The sequence below is a fragment of the Staurois parvus genome, unplaced genomic scaffold (assembly GCF_062004578.1).
Source record: "Staurois parvus isolate SC_StPar_1 unplaced genomic scaffold, SC_StPar_1.0 ptg000544l, whole genome shotgun sequence".
Lineage (NCBI taxonomy): Eukaryota > Metazoa > Chordata > Amphibia > Anura > Ranidae > Staurois > Staurois parvus.
The window spans coordinates 6,827,926-6,851,304 of NW_028318340.1; the positions used below are offsets into that span (position 1 = coordinate 6,827,926).

The 23,379-nt window shown below is 41.5% G+C and overlaps 1 protein-coding gene across 3 annotated transcripts in view; it reads left to right on the plus strand.

The window, feature by feature from the left end:
- STARD13 (StAR related lipid transfer domain containing 13) overlaps positions 1-23,379 on the plus strand; it is a 411,711-nt gene that overhangs the window by 203,221 nt on the left and 185,111 nt on the right. The window contains exon 1 of one of the 3 annotated variants that reach the window (XM_089690867.1): positions 21,527-21,806. The exons of the other annotated variants lie outside the window; for them this stretch is intronic. Within the exon in view, the coding sequence (XP_089546993.1) occupies positions 21,638-21,806 (169 nt within the window). The 5' untranslated portion in view covers positions 21,527-21,637. Of the gene's footprint in view, positions 1-21,526; positions 21,807-23,379 lie in introns of those variants that run through there. 3 annotated transcript variants of the gene reach the window in all.

Genomic DNA, 23,379 nt, shown 5'->3' on the forward strand with positions numbered 1-23,379 from the left:
TGATGTGTTATCCACCATTTCAGAAAGCGCTGATGTGAGATCAACCACTTTGGAAAGCGCTGATGTGAGATCCACCACTTTGGAAAGCGCTGATGTGAGATCCACCACTTTTGAAAGCGCTGATGTGTTATCCACCATTTCAGAAAGCGCTGATGTGAGATCCACCACTTTTGAAAGCGCTGATGTGTTATCCACCATTTCAGAAAGCGCTGATGTGAGATCCACCACTTTGGAAAGTGCTGATGTGAGATCCACCACTTTGGAAAACACTGATGTGAGATCCACCACTTTGGAAAGCGCTGATGTGAGATCCACCACTTTGGAAAGCGCTGATGTGAGATCCACCACTTTGGAAAGCGCTGATGTGAGATCCACCACTTTGGAAAGCGCTGATGGGAGATCCACCACTTTGGAAAGCGCTGATATGAGATCCAGGACTACAGAAAGCGCTGATGTGAGATCCACCATTTTAGAAAGCGCTGATGTGTTATCCAACATTTCAGAAAGCACTGATGTGAGATCCACCCCTGGGAAAGCAATGATGTGATATCTGCCCACCTGAAAAGAGCTGATGTTTAGAACCATCCCCTCAGAAAGCACTGATGCAAGATCCACTCCATGGAAAGCATTGCTGTGAGATCTGCCCCCTCGGAAGACACTGATGTGAGATCCACCCCCATGGAAATCACTGATGTGATAATCACCCCCTCACAGAGCATTGATTTGAGATCCAACCCCTTAGAGAGCACTGATGTCAGATCCATCCCCTTGGAAATCCACCCCCACAGCAGCAATGATGTGATATCCACTCCCTCAGAGAGCACTGATTGAGATCCACCGCTTTGGAGAGTAATGATGTCAGATCCACCCCCTCAGAGAGCACTGATGTGAGATCTGCCCCCGTGGAAAGCATTGATGTGAGATCCATTCCCACGAAAAGCGCTGATGTGAGATCTAACCCCACAGAAAGCACTGATGTGAGATCTGCCCCCTTGGAAAGCACTGATGTGAGATCCATTCCCACGAAAAGTGCTGATGTGAGATCTACCCCCACAGAAAGTACTGATGTGAGATCCACCACTTTGGAAAGCACTGATGTGAGAGCCAGGACTTCAGAAAGTGCTGATGTGAGATCCACCACTTTGGAAAGTGCTGATGTGAGATCCACCACTTTGGAAAGTGCTGATGTGAGATCCACCACTTTGGAAAGTGCTGATGTGAGATCCACCACTTTGGAAAGTGCTGATGTGAGATCCACCACTTTGGAAAGCGCTGATGTGTTATCCACCATTTCAGAAAGCGCTTATGTGTTATCCACCATTTCAGAAAGCGCTGATATGTTACCCACCATTTAAGAAAGCGCTGATGTGAGATCCACCACTTTGGAAAGCGCTGATGTGAGATCCACCACTTTGGAAAGCGCTGATGTGAGATCCACCACTTTGGAAAGCGCTGATGTGAGATCCACCACTTTGGAAAGCGCTGATGTGAGATCCACCACTTTGGAAAGCGCTGATGTGAGATCCACCACTTTGGAAAGCGCTGATGTGAGATCCACCACTTTGGAAAGCGCTGATGTGAGATCCACCACTTTGGAAAGCGCTGATGTGAGATCCAACACTTTGGAAAGCGCTGATGTGAGATCCAACACTTTGGAAAGCGCTGATGTGAGATCCAACACTTTGGAAAGTGCTGATGTGTTATCCACCATTTCAGAAAGCGCTGATGTGAGATCCACCACTTTGGAAAGTGCTGATGTGAGATCCACCACTTTGGAAAGCGCTGATGTGTTATCCACCATTTCAGAAAGCGCTGATGTGAGATCAACCACTTTGGAAAGCGCTGATGTGAGATCCACCACTTTGGAAAGCGCTGATGTGAGATCCACCACTTTTGAAAGCGCTGATGTGTTATCCACCATTTCAGAAAGCGCTGATGTGAGATCCACCACTTTTGAAAGCGCTGATGTGTTATCCACCATTTCAGAAAGCGCTGATGTGAGATCCACCACTTTGGAAAGTGCTGATGTGAGATCCACCACTTTGGAAAACACTGATGTGAGATCCACCACTTTGGAAAGCGCTGATGTGAGATCCACCACTTTGGAAAGCGCTGATGTGAGATCCACCACTTTGGAAAGTGCTGATGTGCTGGCCAGTATGTTCACAATAACAAACAGCTACTTGGTAGTCTATTCTTTTGTTGTTTGTAAAGAGGACCCCCTCTATAAAAAAAAAAGCCAATAATTTGTAGAGTGGGGCAATAAACAAGTGCACTTACCTATGTCCATGTAAAGTTTTCTTAGCTTTATCAGTTTTTGTTCTAGTTCTGTGCTGCCTTGGCCCCTCTAATCCCTCGTTATCATCAGGGTAATTAGAACTAGTGTCCCTATTTAAGAGTTTTCCTCTCTATTCCTATTTTGGTGACAACCCAAAATTTGTGATTTTTATCAATCCCGGTGAATCTCCCTAATGGTTGCACAGACAGAAATAAAAAACTGACAGGGGTTCTAATATCTCTCCATTGTATCCAAAACTAAAAAGAAAAACTATTGCCTATAGTTATACCTTAACCTCTAATTAATCCTCCCTTGAATCCTAATTGCTATCTTTTTCTAACCTTTCCTGTCGTTCTAACAATATCCCTCCTATTAACCCTTTCTATAATCCTAACACTAGCCTGTTTACTTACCTCCTGTGTGTCTGTAACCCTCATATTAACTCTTCTTATTGTAATTTTAACTGTATGTTTGCTGAGTTTGAAGAATATTGGGGCAGAAATCAGAGATAGGCACCAGAGTCTACCAACAAAAAGATTGCCCATTGAAATGTTGAGACAGAAGAGTGACCGAGTCTTCCAAAAGCACCCATCCCTTAACATGGTGACATGCTCCCACGCAATATTAACATGTGTGAAGAATAGTGCCAGTATAGGGGAATGGAGCAGACACTGCCAGTAGTCAGGTCCGTTCCTCCGTGATGATGGTGAATGTTGGCAGTTACTGTTTAGGAAGGTCTGGACGTGTCTGGTCTATTCGCAGGCAGCAGCTCGTCTGTAAAACTCTGACTGCGCTGCCCTTTGCAGTTGTTTCTGGCACCCAGACAGCTGGAAAGGAAGGCGAAACGGAGAGAACTTCCAGACCTTCCTTTTTTCCATATTAAATCAAGAGCAACTTTTCATTGTTTTAACATTTGCATCTAGTATTGTATTTTAACACTTAGATGCTCCTTTAAAAAAACAGATGTTTGGCATGGAATGGTCACTCCAGCCATATTTCCCTGCATAAATCAGCCTGTATAGAATGCAAACACACTAACACGCAACTGGGAATTTTCATTGTAAAGCCAGATGCGGGACGGATGGAAAAATAAATAACTTGGCATTTTTTCAGGGAGGTTCTTCAGCATCAAGAGAACCTGTCATAATTGTTTCCTCCCCTTAGTGGCAAGTGACAGTGATATTATACATACTATAAATAATAAAGACCCAAACATTTTTTGGTTAGCACTCTGATATAGGCTACCCATAGGCAAAAGACAGTGCTCACCAGACTTTAAAAAAAAAAAATCTTATATACAAATATTGTTCCTTAGCCACTTATATCCTGGGGACAATTTAAAGGATACTGCAATTGCAGTTGCCCCAGCACCAGGTTTCAGTGGATGCTGTAGGACTTAGTAGGTGTTTGGCTATCGATGATCCTGCATGCTGTAGCAAATTGGGTCACATTGATAGCACATTGATGTCACCTGAGTATCTGTGAGGCATGATCCAGTTTCTACTTCCCCCTGAAGTAACAGATCCTTGATGTAAGGTGTGAAGAACTCCTGACACCCCGACTGGGTATTTCCACCAAGATGCTGCTTTTCAAGCTCTGGAACACAAGGCAAGCGACTATAGCTGTAGCTACCCCAAAAAACTATACAACACCAGTTTTTGGAGTAAAAAAAGAGGACTTTAGTAACAAAACACACTGAATTTATATAGAAGACCATCAGGTAAGAGCTAATCACATTATCATAGACAATGCCCATCCAGACAGTCCGGTGCCCACCTAGGAATACATTATACATTGGAAGCCATACTGTATATTATAATGATAGTTCTTTCTGGATAACTTTAAAACACAGAGTTCTCCTGGCAATGAAGATTAAATGACTATTAAAGTCATCTTTTGCTTTAGAGGGAGGGGCTGGCTGAAATGCCCCCAGCATTTTCCACATCATCGCCCCATTAAGAAAAAAAGACTAAGTAAAAAAAACAAAAGAAATCAGTGAAACAGAGATTTAAAAATACTATCTTTGCCAGTGGGATTGGTAAAGATAACATAAACGGTATTTTTTCATGCGTGCTTTACCATGTAACATCAAAATAGAGAAAAAAATATTTTCCAAATTCAAAGGTAAACTTCCCTCTTTCTTTTCAATGAAAACCCAGACAAAAAATATATACTGTATGTCAGTCCATCTGAATATGCTAGTACATCTAACACTACCCTCTTTGCAGACTGAGAATCTCCTGCTGCTGAGCAGGCTCTGTCACTTTTAAGGGCTGTCCTGGCCCCATGCCAAGCCTCCTGTTGGGGATCGTCCAGGATCACTCAAAAGTGCAGATCAGTCACTCCTTACCTCCGCCCACTGCTTCTAGAACTTTCTCCAAAGTTCTAGTGCAGAGAGACAGTCTGCAGACCCTCTCAGCTTCTGACCGACATTTGTCCCCTCTGACTGTTGCACCAGGCTGCTACTCAGCCTCTGACTAACGGTTGAAAGTTTTGCTCCCTCTAGCTACCTAGGAGGGTGCTACACAGATAGCAAGATTCCATGGCCATAGTTCATATTTCTACCCCCAATAGCATCATAAAACTGTAACAAACATGTCTCTGCCTTACAACTCCACAATTATATATTTTGCATTATGAAACATTAATTGGGGGCAGCGTGACAACATCATTCGGCTTTGTAAATGCCTCCTTCAGGTGGAAAACCCGCCACTTCTGATGGGACAATCTTACCATCATACTACTTGACATATCAAAACAACATTTGATTAAAGTGATTGTAAAGGTTCAAGTATTTTGTTTTTAATAACAAACATGTTATACTTACCTGCTCTGTGCAATGGTTCTGCTCCTTTCCCCCTTCCCTGGCGCTCCTGGCTCCTCCTGCCATCCAAGTGCCCCCATAGCAAGCTGCTTGCTATGATGGCACTTGTGTGGGCTGGATCCAAAGTCAGGCTGTGTGTGTCTATTGACAAACACAGTGCGGCTCAGCCCCGCCCCTGCTCCCCCCTCACTGGATTTTATTGACAGCCGCAAGAGCCAGTGAGGAAGGAGAGAGAGACCAGCCCCGCACAGCTCTGAATCGAGATCAGGCTCAGATAAGTATTTGTGGCGAGGGGCAGCTGCACATAAAACATTTTTTACCTTAATGCAAAGAATGTATTAAAGTAAAAAAAAGGCCTCTACAACCACTTTAAACATGCCACCAACCACGCAAAACCTGAATATCAGTGGCAGTTAGAGTTGGCCTTCAATGTGTACATGTTGTCACACAAGAGTGGAGCTTTTCAAAATCTAACTATAAATCATTAATCTTACATCTGCTAAACCTGCCAAAAAAAAGTTGAGTAGATTCAATGAGGATTTCCCATCTCGTGCTTTAGATCAACATATTTGTTCATACATGCAAAAAATGCAAAAACAAATATTTCTATGTGTATATCACACAAAGTAAATGGTTACCCTTTGTAATGTTGTATCCAAGAGGGAAAGAATGCAGAACAATGTCATCACTGACACAATTACAACTCACTTGTAATTTAGAGGCCCACTAAAAAAGGAAATGACCATATCCAATCTGAAGAGTCGTGTTGTCACATTCACAAACATGTTTAAGAAGAGGTATTTAGCTTCAAACACACATTTGCATTAGTTGTGTGAATGCCAGTCTTTGGTGTATGTGATCAGTCAATGACAGGACATTGGTCCCCTGCTGCAGCTTCTTCAGTAAACATTCTCCATCCAGGGTCACTCATTTACTAGCACCTAGGGAATTTGATGTCATTATTATCTTGATAAAGGAAACCTGGAGTGGGTTTGGTCGCTTGTATTTTATTTTGGAGGGTTTATACATTTATAAACTGCTATTGTATAGAATTTTGTTTATTGATATTGTATAGAATTATGTTTATTATTCGTATATAATCTTCATTTTTACAAAATTAAGATTTAATTGGGCACGTCTTTGGTTCGGTGTAAGTAGTGAATGCTGGGTTTTCTGTTAGCATCCCCATTACCAGCTCTGCTCTTGCCCAACAGTTAAACTATGCCTGCATGCCCAGCCACAACTGTGTGGGTTTACAAGTATAATAAAACTGCTGGACAACTGTTTTATTCCCGTGTTCCATACATGAAAATGCACACATGTATTACTCTAAGGCGCATGCTCATACATGTGGAAGATTTTAAGTGAACACTTCTGGTGCTGGGCTCACACAAGGCTGACAATGCATTTTGTCTGAAAAAAATGGACATAATGGATTAGCAGGTGGCATCACATGGTAATGTTATTAATTCAGACTAGCTGAAACTGGATAATTCAAATGCGTCTTATCTTTATACATCTACATGATTTCTTTAGTGTGCTTGTGTTATTTTGTGTTCAGTTGCATCTACTTTTGAAGTGTAAAATGATTATCATCAGTGCCAAGCAAGTCAAAAGTCCTACAGACGTATGTCCATTGCCGAAGCCAACAACCCTTCTACAGCATGTACGGTACATATTTGCTGCCTATCAGGTTCATTGAACCCTGTTATTGACATTAGTTCAGCCATATTAACTGCTCTATCATATAAATATGGCAGATCTCAGATTTCAAGAGCATGTGTGGGCAGTAGGGGCTTTGGTATTTGACTGATGAATGGCTGAGCATAGTGTGGGAAATGGCAGGGATTATTTGAAGAGAAGTCAAGGTCCTGAGTACAGCATGGGACAAGGATCCAAGGAGCTCCACAGCAACACAAGAATCAACAAACACCATTACAACCATGACAACAGTTCAAAGGCTTACTGATAAAACTCAGCATAACTGTTTAACTGGAAAGAGTATTTTCCCTAACTAACCCTAACTGTGGCTGCCCCAGCATACCTGCATAGGTAGTGTCCATTAGTGGTAAGTCCAGCATGGCAGGAATCTATGGCAATGGTGTCCCGACGAGTTGTGTTCCCAAGAGTAGACTACAAGTTCCAGCAGATCCCTTACATGGCAGCCATAATGTTGTTGCCCAAGCAGAAAACAGCAAGAGACTCTCAAGCTGCTCACTGGAGATCCCTCCAGGCCCAGGGGATCCAAACCCCTCTCCTTATATAAAAGACAGGAGGGCTGTACCTAGAAAAGCCTGGAAATTGAGCCCTGTGAAGGTTTAAAAAGCATTTACCCCTTCCCTCTGGCTAGGGCAGCCATGACTAACTAACTACAGCCTCTTTAGAAACATATGCAAGAAACCTTTAAGAAACCTGTTTAATGTGTATGTAAATTCATTGGAGTAGTAGGTTTGGATGACAATTTTAATGGCTTTCAAAAGAAATTGTTCAATTCAATGATGGCAAAATTGAATGGTCTGGTGGACAGTTTTTTTCAGAATTACGTTTTAACAATAATCTAACTGTGTAAGGCCAGCCTAAGCCTAAGCCATTCATTTCAAAGGGCTGCCCTATCCACAGGATATGCGGAGAAAGAAGCCCCCGACCCTTTTGTAATATTGTGCCGCACCAAACTGCGTGCATTTGCCAAAGCGTGGGAGTACCATTAAGAAATAATGGCAACACCACGTCTTCTAAAGAGCACAGTGTTCCTCTGCATGTTGGTATGTGAACTAAGCCTGAAGTGGGCAGCACAGTGGCTAAATGTTTAGCACTTCCACCTGGTAGTACTGGGGTCGTTGGTTTGAATCCCAACCATGGTGCCACCTGCCTGAAGTTTGCATGTTCTCCCTGTGCCTGCCTGGGTTTCCCCCAGGTATTCCAGTTTTCTTCCACACTCCAAATACATGCTGGCAGGTTAATTGGATCCTGTCTAAATTGGCCCTAGTATGTATATGTATGAATGTGAGTTAGGGACCTTAGATTGTATGCCCCTTGAGGGTTAGGGACTGATGTGAATGTACAATATATATGTAAAGTGCTGTGTAAATTGACGGTGCTATATAAGTACCTGAAATAAAAATAAATAAGTTTGGTATACACATACCCAAGGAGGTCCCTGCATCCATATTGCTTGTGTGAATGCAGATATCAGTGTTTTCTTTTTCTTGCCCAGTGCGCTGGATGAATGTGTGACTTTCACTGTGACAGCTAACCAACCACTAGAGGCTGATCACCAGTACAGCAGGCTTCAGGAGAATAGCGGTTCGGCAAAAACATTTTGTGATCAACAGTATAAAAATCACATCTAAATATGTTTTTAAGCCTAAGAAGAAAAGTAGAGTCTCTGAGACAATAGGCTCAGCCAGTTTAAATTCAAAGCTCTTATGCGTGGTTAGATTGTACCTTTTAGGAATAAATAACCGTGAAACAAAAGGATGATGCTATATTGTGAGTAACACAAACCTTATTATGTTAGCCGTAGCTATGTTATGCTTTAATAACATTTGGATGGCAGTTGTAGTATCTGAAGTCAGGAAGTGAACACCAGTCATGACTCATTATATGATTCAGCGGCTCATTAACTTGTGGACGCATGTTCTTCTTGTAAGATAAATTGTATATATCTCTTTTAGGTTTACTTATTTTTGGTAGCGTTGATGCGGCAAATTGCATATAAAGCATACAGTGCAATATGATATCCTGTGTAGGTAGGTATTGTGCCAGTCCCTGTCACTGAGCATCCTTTTACCTGTACATTTGTTAAGTGGCACATCTCTCCTAGCTTACTAAATTCACCATAACCATGTTGGAGGTATCTGCAGAACACAGGTAACAACAATTCAAAGACTTAACCACCAACACTTTAAAGCCCAACTCCAGTTTTAAATAAACACGAAAAAGAAGTATCCCAGGCCAAACAGAAAAGCAGCATTTGCTCTGGTACTTGCTGTGTGAGGTTGTCCCTTGCAGACTCACCATTCTAGCCATCTAGCACCGGTCTTTTTCCAGGTTGAATGACACCCAGTGTTATTCATCTCACTGCCCCGTAACCAACAATGGGCGTACAGGAGAATGCTGCAGTGTTCAGGAACTGTGCCATCAGAGGAAGAAGGGAAGAAGACCAGTGATTTATTTTATTTATTTCAGGTACAGGGGCGGACTGACAACTCATGGGGCCCCCTGGCAATAGGGGATCATGGGGCCCCTGTGTCCTTGCCCAGACTCAAAAATGCCTATGAAAAAGGTACCAGGGGCATCTCATGGGGCCCCCTACTGACCCCGGGCCCTCGGGCAGTGCCCGAGTTTCCAAATGGTCAGTCCGCCCCTGTTCAGGTACTTATATAGCGCCGTCAATTTACACTGCGCTTTACAAACATATATTGTACATTCACATCAGTCCCTAACCTTCTAAAGTCCCTAACTCACATTCATACATATACATACTAGGGCCAATTTACACAGGATCCAATTAACCTACCAGCATGTCTTTGTACTGTGGGAGGAAACCGGAGTACCCAGAGGAAACCCACGCAGTCACAGGGAGAACATGAAAACTCCAGGCAGATGGTGCCGGGGTTGGGATTCGAACCAGCGACCCTAGTACTGATGTTACATAACTAGTCCGAAGACCCTTGGAAATTACACAAATTACAAATAAAAGAGTAAGAAACCTGACGTTGAGCTTTAGGTCAAATATCTGGTTAAAGTAAACCCTCACCTTATAAAACAACCCTTTAATTTTAAAATAGAAATGAAATGCAAAACATTTATGTATAGATATAAAAAACATTATAAATAACTTTTTTCCCTTTTTGATAAGTGATCACATTTTCTCTGTTCTCAGCTGCACAAGAGGTGTGGTAGGAAAAACAGCAGATACTGAACTTCCCAGTGAATGGCTGTGTGGGGGGTTGGGGGGGCATGTGAGCAGAAGTCTGAGAGCACACGGAGTTCCCAGCACAGCTAGTGAAATGGTCACACCTTTCTCTCATGCCAAGTGTGGTCAGTTTTTGATAGGAAAGCAGAGGTACTGGCATGAAGACCAGGGATTTTTAACAAAGGAATTGATACAAAGAGAACAGGATCATTTTTCATACAAGTACATGGTAGAGCAGACACATATCAGGAATTTGAAATGCTGGGTTTACGTAACATCTTTTAAGTTCCCGGCCAATGTTTTTTAGCAGCACAAGCCCAACCTGAGCTTATTTGGGTGACAGTATTTTCATTTTTTTTATCTTTTTACTGCTGGGAGGCATGACAATTCTTAGAAAAAAGGGGCATAGGTAGCCCACCACTGTAACTTAAATGTTACCATTTCTCTTTAAAGGGTATGTATAGTGGTTAGTCATTTATTCAATGTGTTAGTTATGGTCAGGACTAAAAATGTAAATTTTAAAAAATATTTTTTCTACTTTTTGTTAATTAAGTTTTAAATATTGCTTGTAAATAATTTGTATTTTCATATCTAGGGGGATCCGAATCTCCTTATCACATGTTTTTCAGGCTATCCTTACTTCCTTTGAAGGAAAGGTCTGCTGTTTACAAAGTTCAATAGCTGCAAAATGTATGCACACAACTGAATGCATCAGAGCAGTGACTTATGCCCCCCCCTCCTGCTGTGCACAAGGGGCTTTATTTGAAGCGTCAGTAGGAGAGAGAGAACCTAAAGGCAAACAGCTTCTGTGAACTCTGTCTCATGGGTGCATAGTGTATTAGGTGTTTATTTGTAAAGAAAATATTTTTGTATAGAGATACTACTAAATCAGATTTAAAAAAATATTGTTGTAAACAATTTATAAATTTAAAAATAAAACTGACTCAAAACCAGTTTTACTTTAAAAGCGGATTCCAGCTTCTCCTTGATATTTGACCAGCGACTCTGTATGACTGATGTTGCTAAAATGCGGAGCTCATGATACCCCTCCTTATCTTACTGCCTACCTCTGAAGTTCAGTTGTATTTAGCAGCGGCTATTCCACTTCATTGTGCATGATGCCCAGCGTCACCTAAGCCCTTCATTGGTGGGAAGGCTGTCAGACAAACCCCTACAGAGGTCGTCATGATGGATACAGCTTCCTATGTGGGCATTACCAGCAGCCTTTAGACCACTCACCACTGAGAAAGCTGCAGCGACTACAGGAAAATGTAGTTCAGGTACCTTTTCTTTTTCCTACTGGCCCCCACAGACTAGAAGGGAAAAAGAAAATGCACAGTGATGCATCTGATACATATCTGGCAAAATATTCTGGAGTTCTACTTTAAGGGAGACTTTGCTTTAAAATAGAAATCTTCTCTCTGTTTCTTCTTTGTATTACAAAGAGATGTACCCCATTCTGCAACTTAAAAGTGGTGCACATTCAGGGAGCCATGTCACAGATTTTACTTGCAGCACCACCTTAAGGTGAACCCAGGTATTATAGTCTGACTAAAGTAATGGTTGTAATGGTGCCCACTCATTAAAGAGGCAATTTTCCCCTCAGGTTCCTATCTAGCACTGGCTCTGGTTGATTTTGGGTCGATTTTGTGGGTTGAGATATAAAAGGTTAATCCTGTTAAACTGGTACCAGGACAGATCTATGCCATTGTAAAGAAAAATGTAACAGCTCTAAGGATGTATGCACGCAGGTATCAAATGCAATATGCTCTCGTAAAAAAATGGCTTGTACTTTAGTTGCTTTTTATTATTTTTGCATGCTTCTTAGTCACTTTTCTTTGCTGTTGAGTTGGTGAAAGAATTACCTTGAGTTACTTCTTTACTGAGTTGCTTTTCCATACCAATGGACTAGCTTGGGAAAGTAAAGCAGTTCAGATGCAAACAAAAGCTCATGTAAATGAGCCATAATCAAAAAAGTGGTTGTCCACTGGTTAATAAACCAGTTCCATGATCTCATTTTATCCCTTTTAACAAAAGACTTGTCAGAAGACCAGTGCAGGTATCATAGAGATTCAAGAAATAGAATACATCAAATAATTTCTAAGAAACGCCCCCATAGACTTCTGCTGAGTCTTGACTGTGCTTCTTTATCCAGCACTCAAACAGTATATATAAGCAAAATCTTTTTCAAATAGAGTGGGAATGATTAGATGACCTGACAGGTTTTTATTGCTGTCTCTGCTCCTATTAGGGAGATTTACCCCTCTAATTGTACTGGTGACCATTGTCACCGAGAAAGACAGCAATAGGTAATGCAAAATGTTAGTGTGGTCCGCAGAACAACAGGTAAGGAGAAACGTTCCAATGGAGACATCTGTACCGAGGACAACTATCTAAGAAGGGAATTCCCCACACTTTGGGAAATGTCCTCTAATTTCTTGTTGGCTTTCTGGGCCAGGAAGTGAAGGGGAATTTTACCAGTGGTACACAGGCAGCAAAAATAATCTGCAAAGCATTTTAACCCGCCCTCACTCTAATCAAAAACCTAAAAAAAAGTTTTGGCTAGACATACACTTTAAAGGCAATCCTTAATACACACCCTAACCTAAAGCCAAAGTTTAGGTATGATTTTTTTTCATAGTTACAATGTAAGTATCTATATATCTCACACCTGACCAATCCTTGTGTAAGCTGCAATAACTGTTGTAGTCGCCACTATTACAGTGATAGCAACAGTCCTCCGGGTCCAGTGCAAAGTGACTGCTGTTCTCCATAATAACCAAAGGGGTTTGCTCGCTGTGCACTGCCATCATTCAGAGAGCCTTGTATTTGTTTCAATTTATTGGATGAGGTGGATATTGTGACGTCACCACCCTGCCTCTCCACCTTAATCAATACAAGGATTTCTATGAATGGTGTCAGTGCCGTATGAGTGTCCCCCAGTGTCTGCTATGTAGAGTTGGGACAATCAGAAAATAATCAAAAAAATACCACTTTCGAAGCGATTGTACGGTAATTTGATTGTTAGTACACAGTTTTTGTCCCCAATTATTCAAAGGGACAAGCATGAAAATTGTTTCATATGATTTTAGTTTAATCAGCACAGTTTTCATCCAAAAATACAATACAACACATTACATTATTTTAGAATATGTATTCTGTCATACAAGAAATTTCATAACGTTAGTAACCTCTTTACTTTTGGTATGAGACTAGTATGCAAAAAAACCCAATCATTCCTCCTATTCTCATCATGTGTACGGCGCTTTACACTGTGTTCTCAATTATTAGCCAAGTGAGTATTTTGACCAAATCATCTTTTTTTTGCATATTGTCCAACTCCAAGCTGTATAACCTTGAATGCCTATGGGATTTAAGCATATCAGTGATGTGTATTTGTGTATTGAGGGAGGGTGTGACTCAAGATTAACACCCTATACTAAGGTGTATATAATTATTAGGCAGCTTCTTTTCCTCAGGCAAAATGGGACAAAAAAGAGATTTAACTGACTCTGAAAAGTCAAAAATTTTAAAAAGTCTTTCAGAGGGTTGCAACACTCTTGAAATTGCTAAGATATTGGAGCGTGATCACAGAACCATCAAACATTTTGTTGCAAATAGTCAACAGGGTTGTAAGAAACGTGTTGAGAAAAAAATGAACTGTCAAAGATTTAAGAAGGCTCAAACATGAAGCTTCCAGGAACCCATTATTATCCAGTGCTGTCATATTCCAGAACAGAAACTTACCTGGAGTTCCCAGAAGTACAAGGTGTTCAGTGCTAAGAGACATGACCAAGGTAAGGAGGGCTGAAACCTGACCACCACTGAACAAAACACATAAACTGAAACATCTGGGCCAAGAAATAAACAGATTTTTCAAAGGTTTTATGGACTGATGAGATTAGAGTGACTCTTGACGGACCAGATGGATGGGCCAGCGAGGTGGAGGGAGGGTACTGGTATGAGCTGGTATTATTAAAGATGACTTAGCTGGACCTTTTTCAGTTGAAGATGAATTCAAAGTCAACTCCCAAACCTACTGCCAGTTTTTAGAAGACACTTTTCTCAAGCAACGGTAAAGGAAAAAGTCTGCATCTTTCTAGAGGACCATGATATTTATGCAGGACAAAGCTTCATTGTATGCATTAAAATACTCCACTGTGTAGCTAGCCAGTAAAGACCTTAAAGATGAAAGAATGGACCCCTTCTTCACCTGACCGAAACCCTACTGAGGATTGTTGGCCCTTCTTAAACCGGAGATTTATGGTAAAGGAAAACAGTACACCTCTCTGAACAGTGTCTGGGAGGCTGTGGTTGCTGCTGCACAAAAAGTTGATCGTCAGCAGACCAAGAAACTTACAGACTGCATGGATGGAAGGCTTAGGACTGTTATTGAAAGAAAGGCTATATTGGTCACTAATTTAAATTTTTTAAATGTCAGAAATATTTATTTGTAAATTTTGAGTTGTTTGTTTATTATTCTCAATTTAACAGATAAACAAGTGAGATGGGAAAATTGTTGTTTTTCATTTAGTTGCATAATAATTCTGCAAACTAATTGTTGCCCAACAATTGAGCACACATAGATATTCTTCTAAGAAAGCTAAAACCTAACGTTTACTGTATTTTTCGCTCCATAAGAAGCACTTTTTTTCCCCTAAAAAAAGGGGGGAAAATGTCAGTGCTTCCTATAGAGCGAATATGGAGCAGCCGGTCCGGTTTTCCTGCTACCGCCGTAGTGTCAGGATACCAGGACGGACGCTCGGATCTTCTCTGCAGCAGAGCCTTACCTGTTCCTCGGTCCAGCGCTGTAGCCTTCTGGCACCGGCATCTTTAGTGTGGGCACCCGGCTGTGACAGCCGGGTGCCCACACTAAAGCGCTGCACTTTGTGAATGGTCTGGCATCTTTTGGGACACATGACAGGTCCCAGAAAACGCCGGACGATTCTCGCGCATGCACAGTGAAAGCAGGGTGCCCACACTAAAGGGAGGACAACTCCGTGGAAGTGGGAGCGGGTACCTATTAAATTCAGGTACCCACTCCCCCTCCCTCTTGGTCATCCCCTGTACTGCCTGCAGTCTATGGTCATCCCCTGTACTGTCCGCAGTCTCTGGTCATCTCCTGTACAGTCCGCAGTCTCTGGTCATCTCCTGTACAGTCCGCAGTCTCTGGTTATCTCCTGTACTGTCTGCAGTCTCTGGTCATCTCCTGTACTATGTCCGCAGTCTCTGGTCATCTCCTGTACTGTGTCTGCAGTCTCTGGTCATCTCCTGTACTGTGTCCGCAGTCTCTGGTCATCTCCTGTACTGTGTCTGCAGTCTCTGGTCATCTCCTGTACTGTGTCCGCAGTCTCTGGTCATCTCCTGTACTATGTCTGCAGTCTCTGGTCATCTCCTGTACTATGTCTGCAGTCTCTGTTCATCTCCTGTACTATGTCCGCAGTCTCTGGTCATCTCCTGTACTATGTCCGCAGTCTGTGGTCATCTCCTGTACTATGTTCGCAGTATTTGGTTATCTCCTGTACTGTCTGCAGTCTTTGGTCATCTCCTGTACTATGTCCGCAGTCTCTGGTCATCTCCTGTACTATGTCTGCAGTCTCTGGTCATCTCCTGTACTATGTCTGCAGTCTCTGGTCATCTCCTGTACTATGTCCGCAGTCTCTGGTCATCTCCTGTACTATGTCCACAGTCTCTGGTCATCTCCTGTACTATGTCTGCAGTCTCTGGTCATCTCCTGTACTGTGTCCGCAGTCTCTGGTCATTTCCTGTACTGTGTCCACAGTCTCTGTTCATCTCCTGTACTGTGTCCGCAGTCTCTGGTCATCTCCTGTACTATGTCTGCAGTCTCTGGTCATCTCCTGTACTATGTCCGCAGTCTCTGGTCATCTCCTGTACTATGTCCACAGTCTCTGGTCATCTCCTGTACTGTGTCCGCAGTCTCTGGTCATTTCCTGTACTGTGTCCGCAGTCTCTGTTCATCTCCTGTACTACATCTGCAGTCTCTGGTCATTTTCTGTACTGTGTCTGCAGTCCATTGGTTCAGAATATTTTTTTTTCTTGTTTTCCTCCTCTAAACCCTAGGTGCGTCTTTTGGAGCGAAAAATACAGTATGTTCTTAAATATTCAGATTTGAGGTTTATGAACATTTTTGATTGACCGAAAGCACTGTAGTTCAATAGTGAAATTAATCCTCAAAAAATACAACTCGCCTAATAATCGTTTTATTTGATCCTATGACTGGCTATTTTTAAGATAGCCAAAAACATCAGACTGATGTCAACCTGACATGCTGATTTTGATTTTGATCCAATGACACAGGACATATAATTTCTGTGCTACATCCATGTTAACCCAAGGTAACCTCAGCCTAAAGCATGAGAGTTCCACCTATTACATTCCAACAGTAGTCTTCTGAGCTGAATTTTCACAGCTGATAGATGGTTTTTGATCTGTGAAAACATTGTCAATTAGGGCATCTTCCTAGTCAAAACAAGTGTGCATGCCAATATGTGCCTGTCAGGTGACTTAGATTGTATTCAGAGTATTCAGATAAAGAGATGTTCGGAAACAATTCATGTGGTATAAAGTGTGGTCATAGACAGTACTGTATATGCTGAACATCTGCATAGAAATGTGGATGAACAGGTCCAATTTGTAGTGTTAATAACTATGGAGTGGGAGTAAAAAAAAAATACATAGTGGCTGTGGTGAGTAGAAGGAGTAATAGCTCCCCATCGTTGGTATTGTTGGGAAGAATAGTGCCCCATCATTGGTGTCAGTGGAAGGAATAGTGTCCCATCATTAGTGTCATTAGGAGGATTAGTGCCCCATTTGGTGTTAATGGCAGGAATTATACCCCATTGTTGTTTTCAGTGGTTGGAATAGTGCTCCAAGGGCCTGCTAAAGGCAATGAAATGGCCACATTCAGCCCCTGTACCCACTGGGAGGAGTAGTGCCCTATTATTAGTGTCAGTGGAAGTAATAGTGCCCCATCATTGGTGTCATTAGGAGGAATAGTGCTCCATCATTGGTGTCAGTGGAAGGAATAGTGTCCCATCGTTAGTGTCATTAGGAGGATTAGTGCCCCATTTGGTGTTAATGGCAGAAATTATGCCCCATTGTTGTTTTCAGTGGTTGGAATAGTGCTCCAAAGGCCTGCTAAAGGCAGTGAAATGGCCACATTCAGCCCCTGTACCCACTGGGAGGAGTAGTGCTCCATTATTAGTGTCAGTGGAAGTAATAGTACCCCATCATTAGTGTCATTAGGAGGAATAGTGCTCCATCATTGGTGTCAGTGGATTGAATTGTGCCCCCTCCTTGGTGTCGTTTGGAGAAATTGTGTCCCATCATTAATGTCATTGGGAGGAATAGTGCCCCATCATTACTGTCAGTGAAAGGAATAATGACCCATCTTTGGTGTCAGCGGAAGGAATAGTGCCACATTGTTGGTATCAGTGGAATGAATAGTGCCCCTTCATTGGTATTAGTGGAAGGACTAGTGCTCAGTCATTGGTGTCAGTGGGAGGCACAGTGCCCCATCATGAGTGTCTGTGGAATGAATAGTACTCCATCATTGGTTTCAGTGGTATGAAGAGTACCCCATCACTGGAATCAGTCGAAGGAATGGTACCTTATCACTGGTGTCAGTGGGAGAAATAGTGTCCCATTATTGGTGCCCATGGAAGAAATAGTGCCTCACCATTGATGTCAGAGGACAGAATGGTGCCTCATTGTGACAGTTGGAGAAATATTATCTAGTATCAGTGGGAGGAATAGTGTCCCAATGGCCAGATAAAGGCATCTAACCTACAGACCATAATGTGCAGACCACTAGTCTGATAAGTAGAAAATCTCCCTGGTCAATAGTGAGCACTTTGCCTATAAGGCATTCATTGTTTTCCTCTACCAGGTGGGAAACTCTGTAGTAAGCAATGCCCAAAGCTGAAAGCATTGATAGGCTTAAAAGGTGCAAAATAAAAATAAACGTAATCATCTGAAAATTAAATGCTACATTTTTAACCAACTAATTTAGTGCATATGGTGAGAACAGGTTGTTGGATCTAGTTACTACTGGATAAAGTTTATTGTTTTGGACTGAGGGTTTGTTTAGGGTGTGGTAAAGTTGACCTAAGAGTCCTTCCCTGCGTGTAATCCAGTAATAACCTCTCCTACTGTCCAGTGATTGTGCTCTTTGCATATGAATACCCTCTGGGTGTGCTGTTCAGAAAATAAAAACTTTTACACCCATCTCTAGTTTCTTTGAAACCTTAGCTTCTATAGTGTACATGCTGTTTGCCCTGTTTAGTAAATTCTTTAAGTGGACCTGCCCTCTCCCTTGGTAACATAGAAAGCCTAGAACCACCATCATTGCACAGTTTATTCCTAGTACATGCTCATCTCTGTCTGATCATCTGTACCCTCATTAAATAACAATTGATTACTTCTGCTTTATCTGTGTGGGCCACTTCCAGTCCAGTCCCTGTATCATGGGCCCAAGGAGTTATATGTTCATCCCATCGCAACACATAAATTCATTAACAACTCTTGACATTTTTTTTAGACATGATAAAAGACACAGAAGACACTTTGTACAGAATAAGCCTTTGGCTACTTTTTCCTTAGCAGCATCAATAATGGAATTATAAATTCCTACAAAGTACAACTAAAGCTGGGTATACACTAGTAAAATTTCCTTTGACATATTTTGTTGTAGGAACATTGGTTCGTTTTTCTAATCATTAGTGGGGATAAATCATCATTCATTTTCGACCGCAGTTGTGAGAAAATTTGAAGGAGCAGGGTGGAAATTTTTCTTGAATGTATGAATTTCTAACTGTATATGATTCAGTAAAGTCCATTAACTTCAGAATCAAATGTCAAAAGCAAATAAAATCTTGTTCTACTTTCAAACAATTTTCAAATGTTCTGAGAATTTTTTTAATGAATTTTCCTACGAATATTCATTCAAAATTGTAGTAGTGCATACCCAACTTTCCACTCTTAAGACTGAGAACATTTGCTGAGAGTATTGAGATGATTTAACTCATATAAAGCAATCAAATACTGACTTTGACAGGTTTATGGCAGTCCAATTAAAATAATGCAAACTTTTTTCTTATTGGTTTCTATAGATTGAGGGCTTGGCAGTTCCCTTTATACCAAGCTCATAGCTTCCAACATAGTTACATAGTCTGGTTGAAAAAAGACACAAGTCCATCCAGTTCAATAGAAGAGGAAAAAAAGTATATACAATCATATAAATACACAATCCCACACCCACAGTTGATCCAGAGGAAGGGGAAACATGTAGTATAATAAACCAGGTTAGTTAATAAAGGTCATTTCACATTTGAATGTGACCTATATTGTGTGTTCACATGTGAGCATCTAAGAAAAAGAATGTAGATAGGCACTGCTACAGAAGGACTTTCAGAGGAGCTTGTTCTATTTTCGCAGGACAGGGGGACTTAGGAACATACGGAGAGGGGTGGGTGGGGTACACCGTGGGTGCTCTGGAGTGGAGTGGGGGTCTGTCGGGGTGGTACTGGGGCTGTGGGGGGTGTGGGGGGGGACTGGTGGAGAGTGGAGGGGTTGAATCGGGTTGGGGTAAATGCATTGAATAAATATGGAATGATATATATATATTTTTTACATTTATTACATTTACAATAAATACTGCTGTGGTAGCCTTTGAGGTGCTATATCCTTCTTGGTGGGTTTTTCTCTAATGTCTTTTATAGGGGTAGATTCACACTAGGTATGGTAGGACTGCATTTGGCAGCTATTCCAGGGCAGTCTCACCGCAAGACAAAATGCCTTGTTTCCTTCCTTGGCACTGCAGCGGTGTGCGTTGAAAAAAAAAGTGTTACTTTGTTTCAGCGCAGTGCAGTTCAATGTAAGCCACTGCCTCACACTGCAGCCAATAGAACTTCATGAAATGTCTCTGTGTGACATTTCAATAAAGTTTGTTTTTAAAAAAAGTGCACAGTGCGATGCACATCACATCGTCACTACTGTTATCCATCCGCACACTAGGTGCTGCATTCTAACAAAGCTGCTGGTGTGAATGTACCCTGACTGGAGGGTTTATTTAAAGTGGTTGCAAAGGCTGCATTAAGGTAAAAATCTTTTTAGGTGTAGCTTCTGCCCCAGCCCCCCCCCCTAAATACCTGAGCCTGATCTTGATCCAGCGTTGTGCCAGAGAGCAGCGGTGCTGTTCCATCTCTCCCTCCTCACTTGACTCAGTGAGAGCAGCAGGAGTCATTGGCTCCCCCTTCTGTCAATCAAATCCAGTAATGAGGGAGCAGGGGGTGGGGCCGAGCTGCACCATGGGTGTCAATTGATCACAATAGAGCCCACACTAGTACCCCCCTTAATAAACGGCTTGCTGGGGGGGGTACTTTAAAAGGGGAGGAGCCAGGAAAGCCAGCGGGGGACCCAAGAAGAGGATCAGGGCTGCTCTGTGCAATGGTAAGTATAACATGTTTGTTATTTTAGAAAAATAAAAATCGAACCCTTAATATCACTTTACTACACAAGGACGCACTTGGAGTTCACCGCCCAAATGTGTATTTTTGCGCCAGACATTTGCATACGGCCACCTGTACAAATTAAAGAAAGGCTGCAGTTACAATCGTACAGCAATAGATGTACGCCCTTGGATGTGTCTGCGTCCAGGGGCACATGCCTGTTCCTGTATGTATGTAACCACTCAGATTTGCAGATACCAGCGTAAATCCACAGTCAATGATACGTACAGGCTGCTGGCCATGGCTGTATGCAAACAACTGTAACCCAGCTGAATTTGGCGGCGTACGCTTAAATGGATCTGCGTTCTAGCAAAAGATGATCATTTTCACATATTGGCTGGGCTGCCTGGGCTAGAAGGGGTTAAACTGGTGGGTTTCCGTGAGAAGGTGAATGTGCGACTTTGCAGGGTCACGGCATGAACTAAGTCTCCTTTATTGTCCCTTCTGTTGGTCACCAGTACAGATCCTTCTGACTTTGTACCTTACACTTGGAGTCCCTGAAATAAAACAAAGTACCGTGAGCCATTTCCTGTGTATACAACATCCAAGAGTATCGGAGGTCACGCGTTTATATTCCAGTCCAAAATATTTAGCGCAGTTGATCCAAAAGTGACGTTTTCCCGGTCTGCGTGTAATGTTTCAGACAGATAATGTTTACAGATCAGTAAAGGAAGAGACACAAAGTTGTCAGAGCCACCTGCTCGGGAGGGGGTTGCTATTCACAGAGGATTCCTGGGTGGCTGTGACTATGTGCTTTACACTTGTCTTTTAAAACACTGGCCGCTTAGTCAGCCTGGAGGTATGTCATTAGAATATGTGCATTTGTGAAGATTAAACATGCCTGACAGGACTTTGCTTCAGCACTGTGTACTTTTTACATCACTCGCAGCTTGCCATTGGCCCCGGGAGTCATGTGACCCTCTTGGAATCCTGAATTGTACTGGCACTCCTCTTGTACTTGACGACTTTCCCTTTCCAGCTCTGTAGTATTATTAACTCCTTTTCATTATAACAACTGGAATCTGGGAAGAAGAGTACAGCGACACAGGGGGAAAGATAGGAAAGGATATAGATTCTATTCCAGAGCCATGATGTGGGTTCAGGAGCCCTTCAGCCCAGCGCCAGGTTGTAAGCGATTAAATTCGGTGTCACCTGAAAGCCAGGAGTACTACATGTGCTTTGACAAGAAGAGGAGATCTCCCTACAGGATGAGCAGGCTCCTAGCCAGGCAGCAACTGTTGGCCAAGATTCAACGAGGTAAGTTACTTCAAGGGGATCCCCTCTTTCCTTCAGCAACAAATATGTACTGATATGGTTTTCAGCACTTTTATGTTGTTACTTTGACAGTTTGTCCAAGAAAAAGTTTTACATTTCGTCGGTTTCATTTCTGAATCTCCAAAGCGGTAACATATCATGTTGTATCATGTATCAGTTCAGCTGTCATAGCATGTTTTTAGAAATAATAATATATTTTAGCTGCATCTCTTAGTAAACATGCTTGTTTTCAGCCGTTCTCACGAACATAAAAAATAAAACGTTTAGTGTGCGCATCCTAAATCTATAGAATAGTGACATTCTGCTGTGAGAATACCCAAACATATACAATGTTATGACAAATAAATAAATGGCATATGATGCTGATCCATATAATCTTATTTGTACATTTTTAAATGTGTTTTCTTTTCTAATATTACTAAAAAAAATTACAGCTTAAATAAATGACAAAAAATTATATATATATATATATATATTTATTATATTTTTTTGTCATTTATTTATCTAAGCTGTAATTTGTGTGTGTCTATATATATATATATATATATATATATATATATATATATATACACACACACACACACACCGTCCCCTGTGTTTAAAAGGAATATATAAAAAACAATAGATTATCTATAGCTATTGAAAACTCTAAAGACATGTATTCCATAAACTTCTTTAAACCTCTATTGTCTCTGTAAAGCTTCATTTCTAGGTAAAGGAATTAATATCCACAATTATTATATGCAAACAACAGGCAATCTGCTAAACTTTTCCAATCCAAAATTATTTTATATTAATATGATAGCCAGGCCACATAATTGTATTAAAATTGTGCTTGGTGTATTACCATACTTTTTTTAAGGTACACGTTAAAGGTTCAGACTTATTGAGTGTGAGATTTCATATTCTTTTTCATTTTTTTTTTTTTAAAGCTGGAGATTTCTATTATTTCTAATATTTTTATTTTATTGGGGTTTTCAGCAACTTGACCTCTTGATTCTGAGTTACAAAGCAACTTGCCACCAGTAATTTTTAGGGTCTTGCAATCCTTGTTTATTTTTCTATGTATGTTACAGCTGAATTCTGGGATTTTTGTAAAACAAAATACAAATTGCAAGAGGTAGCTGCTCATTAAGTCTAGGGGATGGGGAATATGCTGTAAAACCTACCTTATTCCTCACCCCAGCAGGCTCCAGTGCTCTTCTTCTCTTCTGACTACAAGTACTGGTTCTACATTATACATGACTACGTCAGAGTGCGGCCCGTGACTAGAATGCCATAGGGAAGACCGGTTGCACTGCATGGTTGATGGCTAAAAGAATTAAGAATAAGGTAAGTATTACAGCTTATTCCTCTACCCCTATACTTAATGAGCATTTTTTTATTTTATTTTTTTAATACTTGGACTTCAACTTTAAGATATGAACTCCTTGCAGCAGCAGTAGAGCTAAAGCTGTCCATACATGGATCAAACTTCAGCTAGTTCAGCAGAGACCAACCGATTTTGATCCATGTATGAGCACTGTGGTTGCACAGAAGTCAATCTATTGATTGA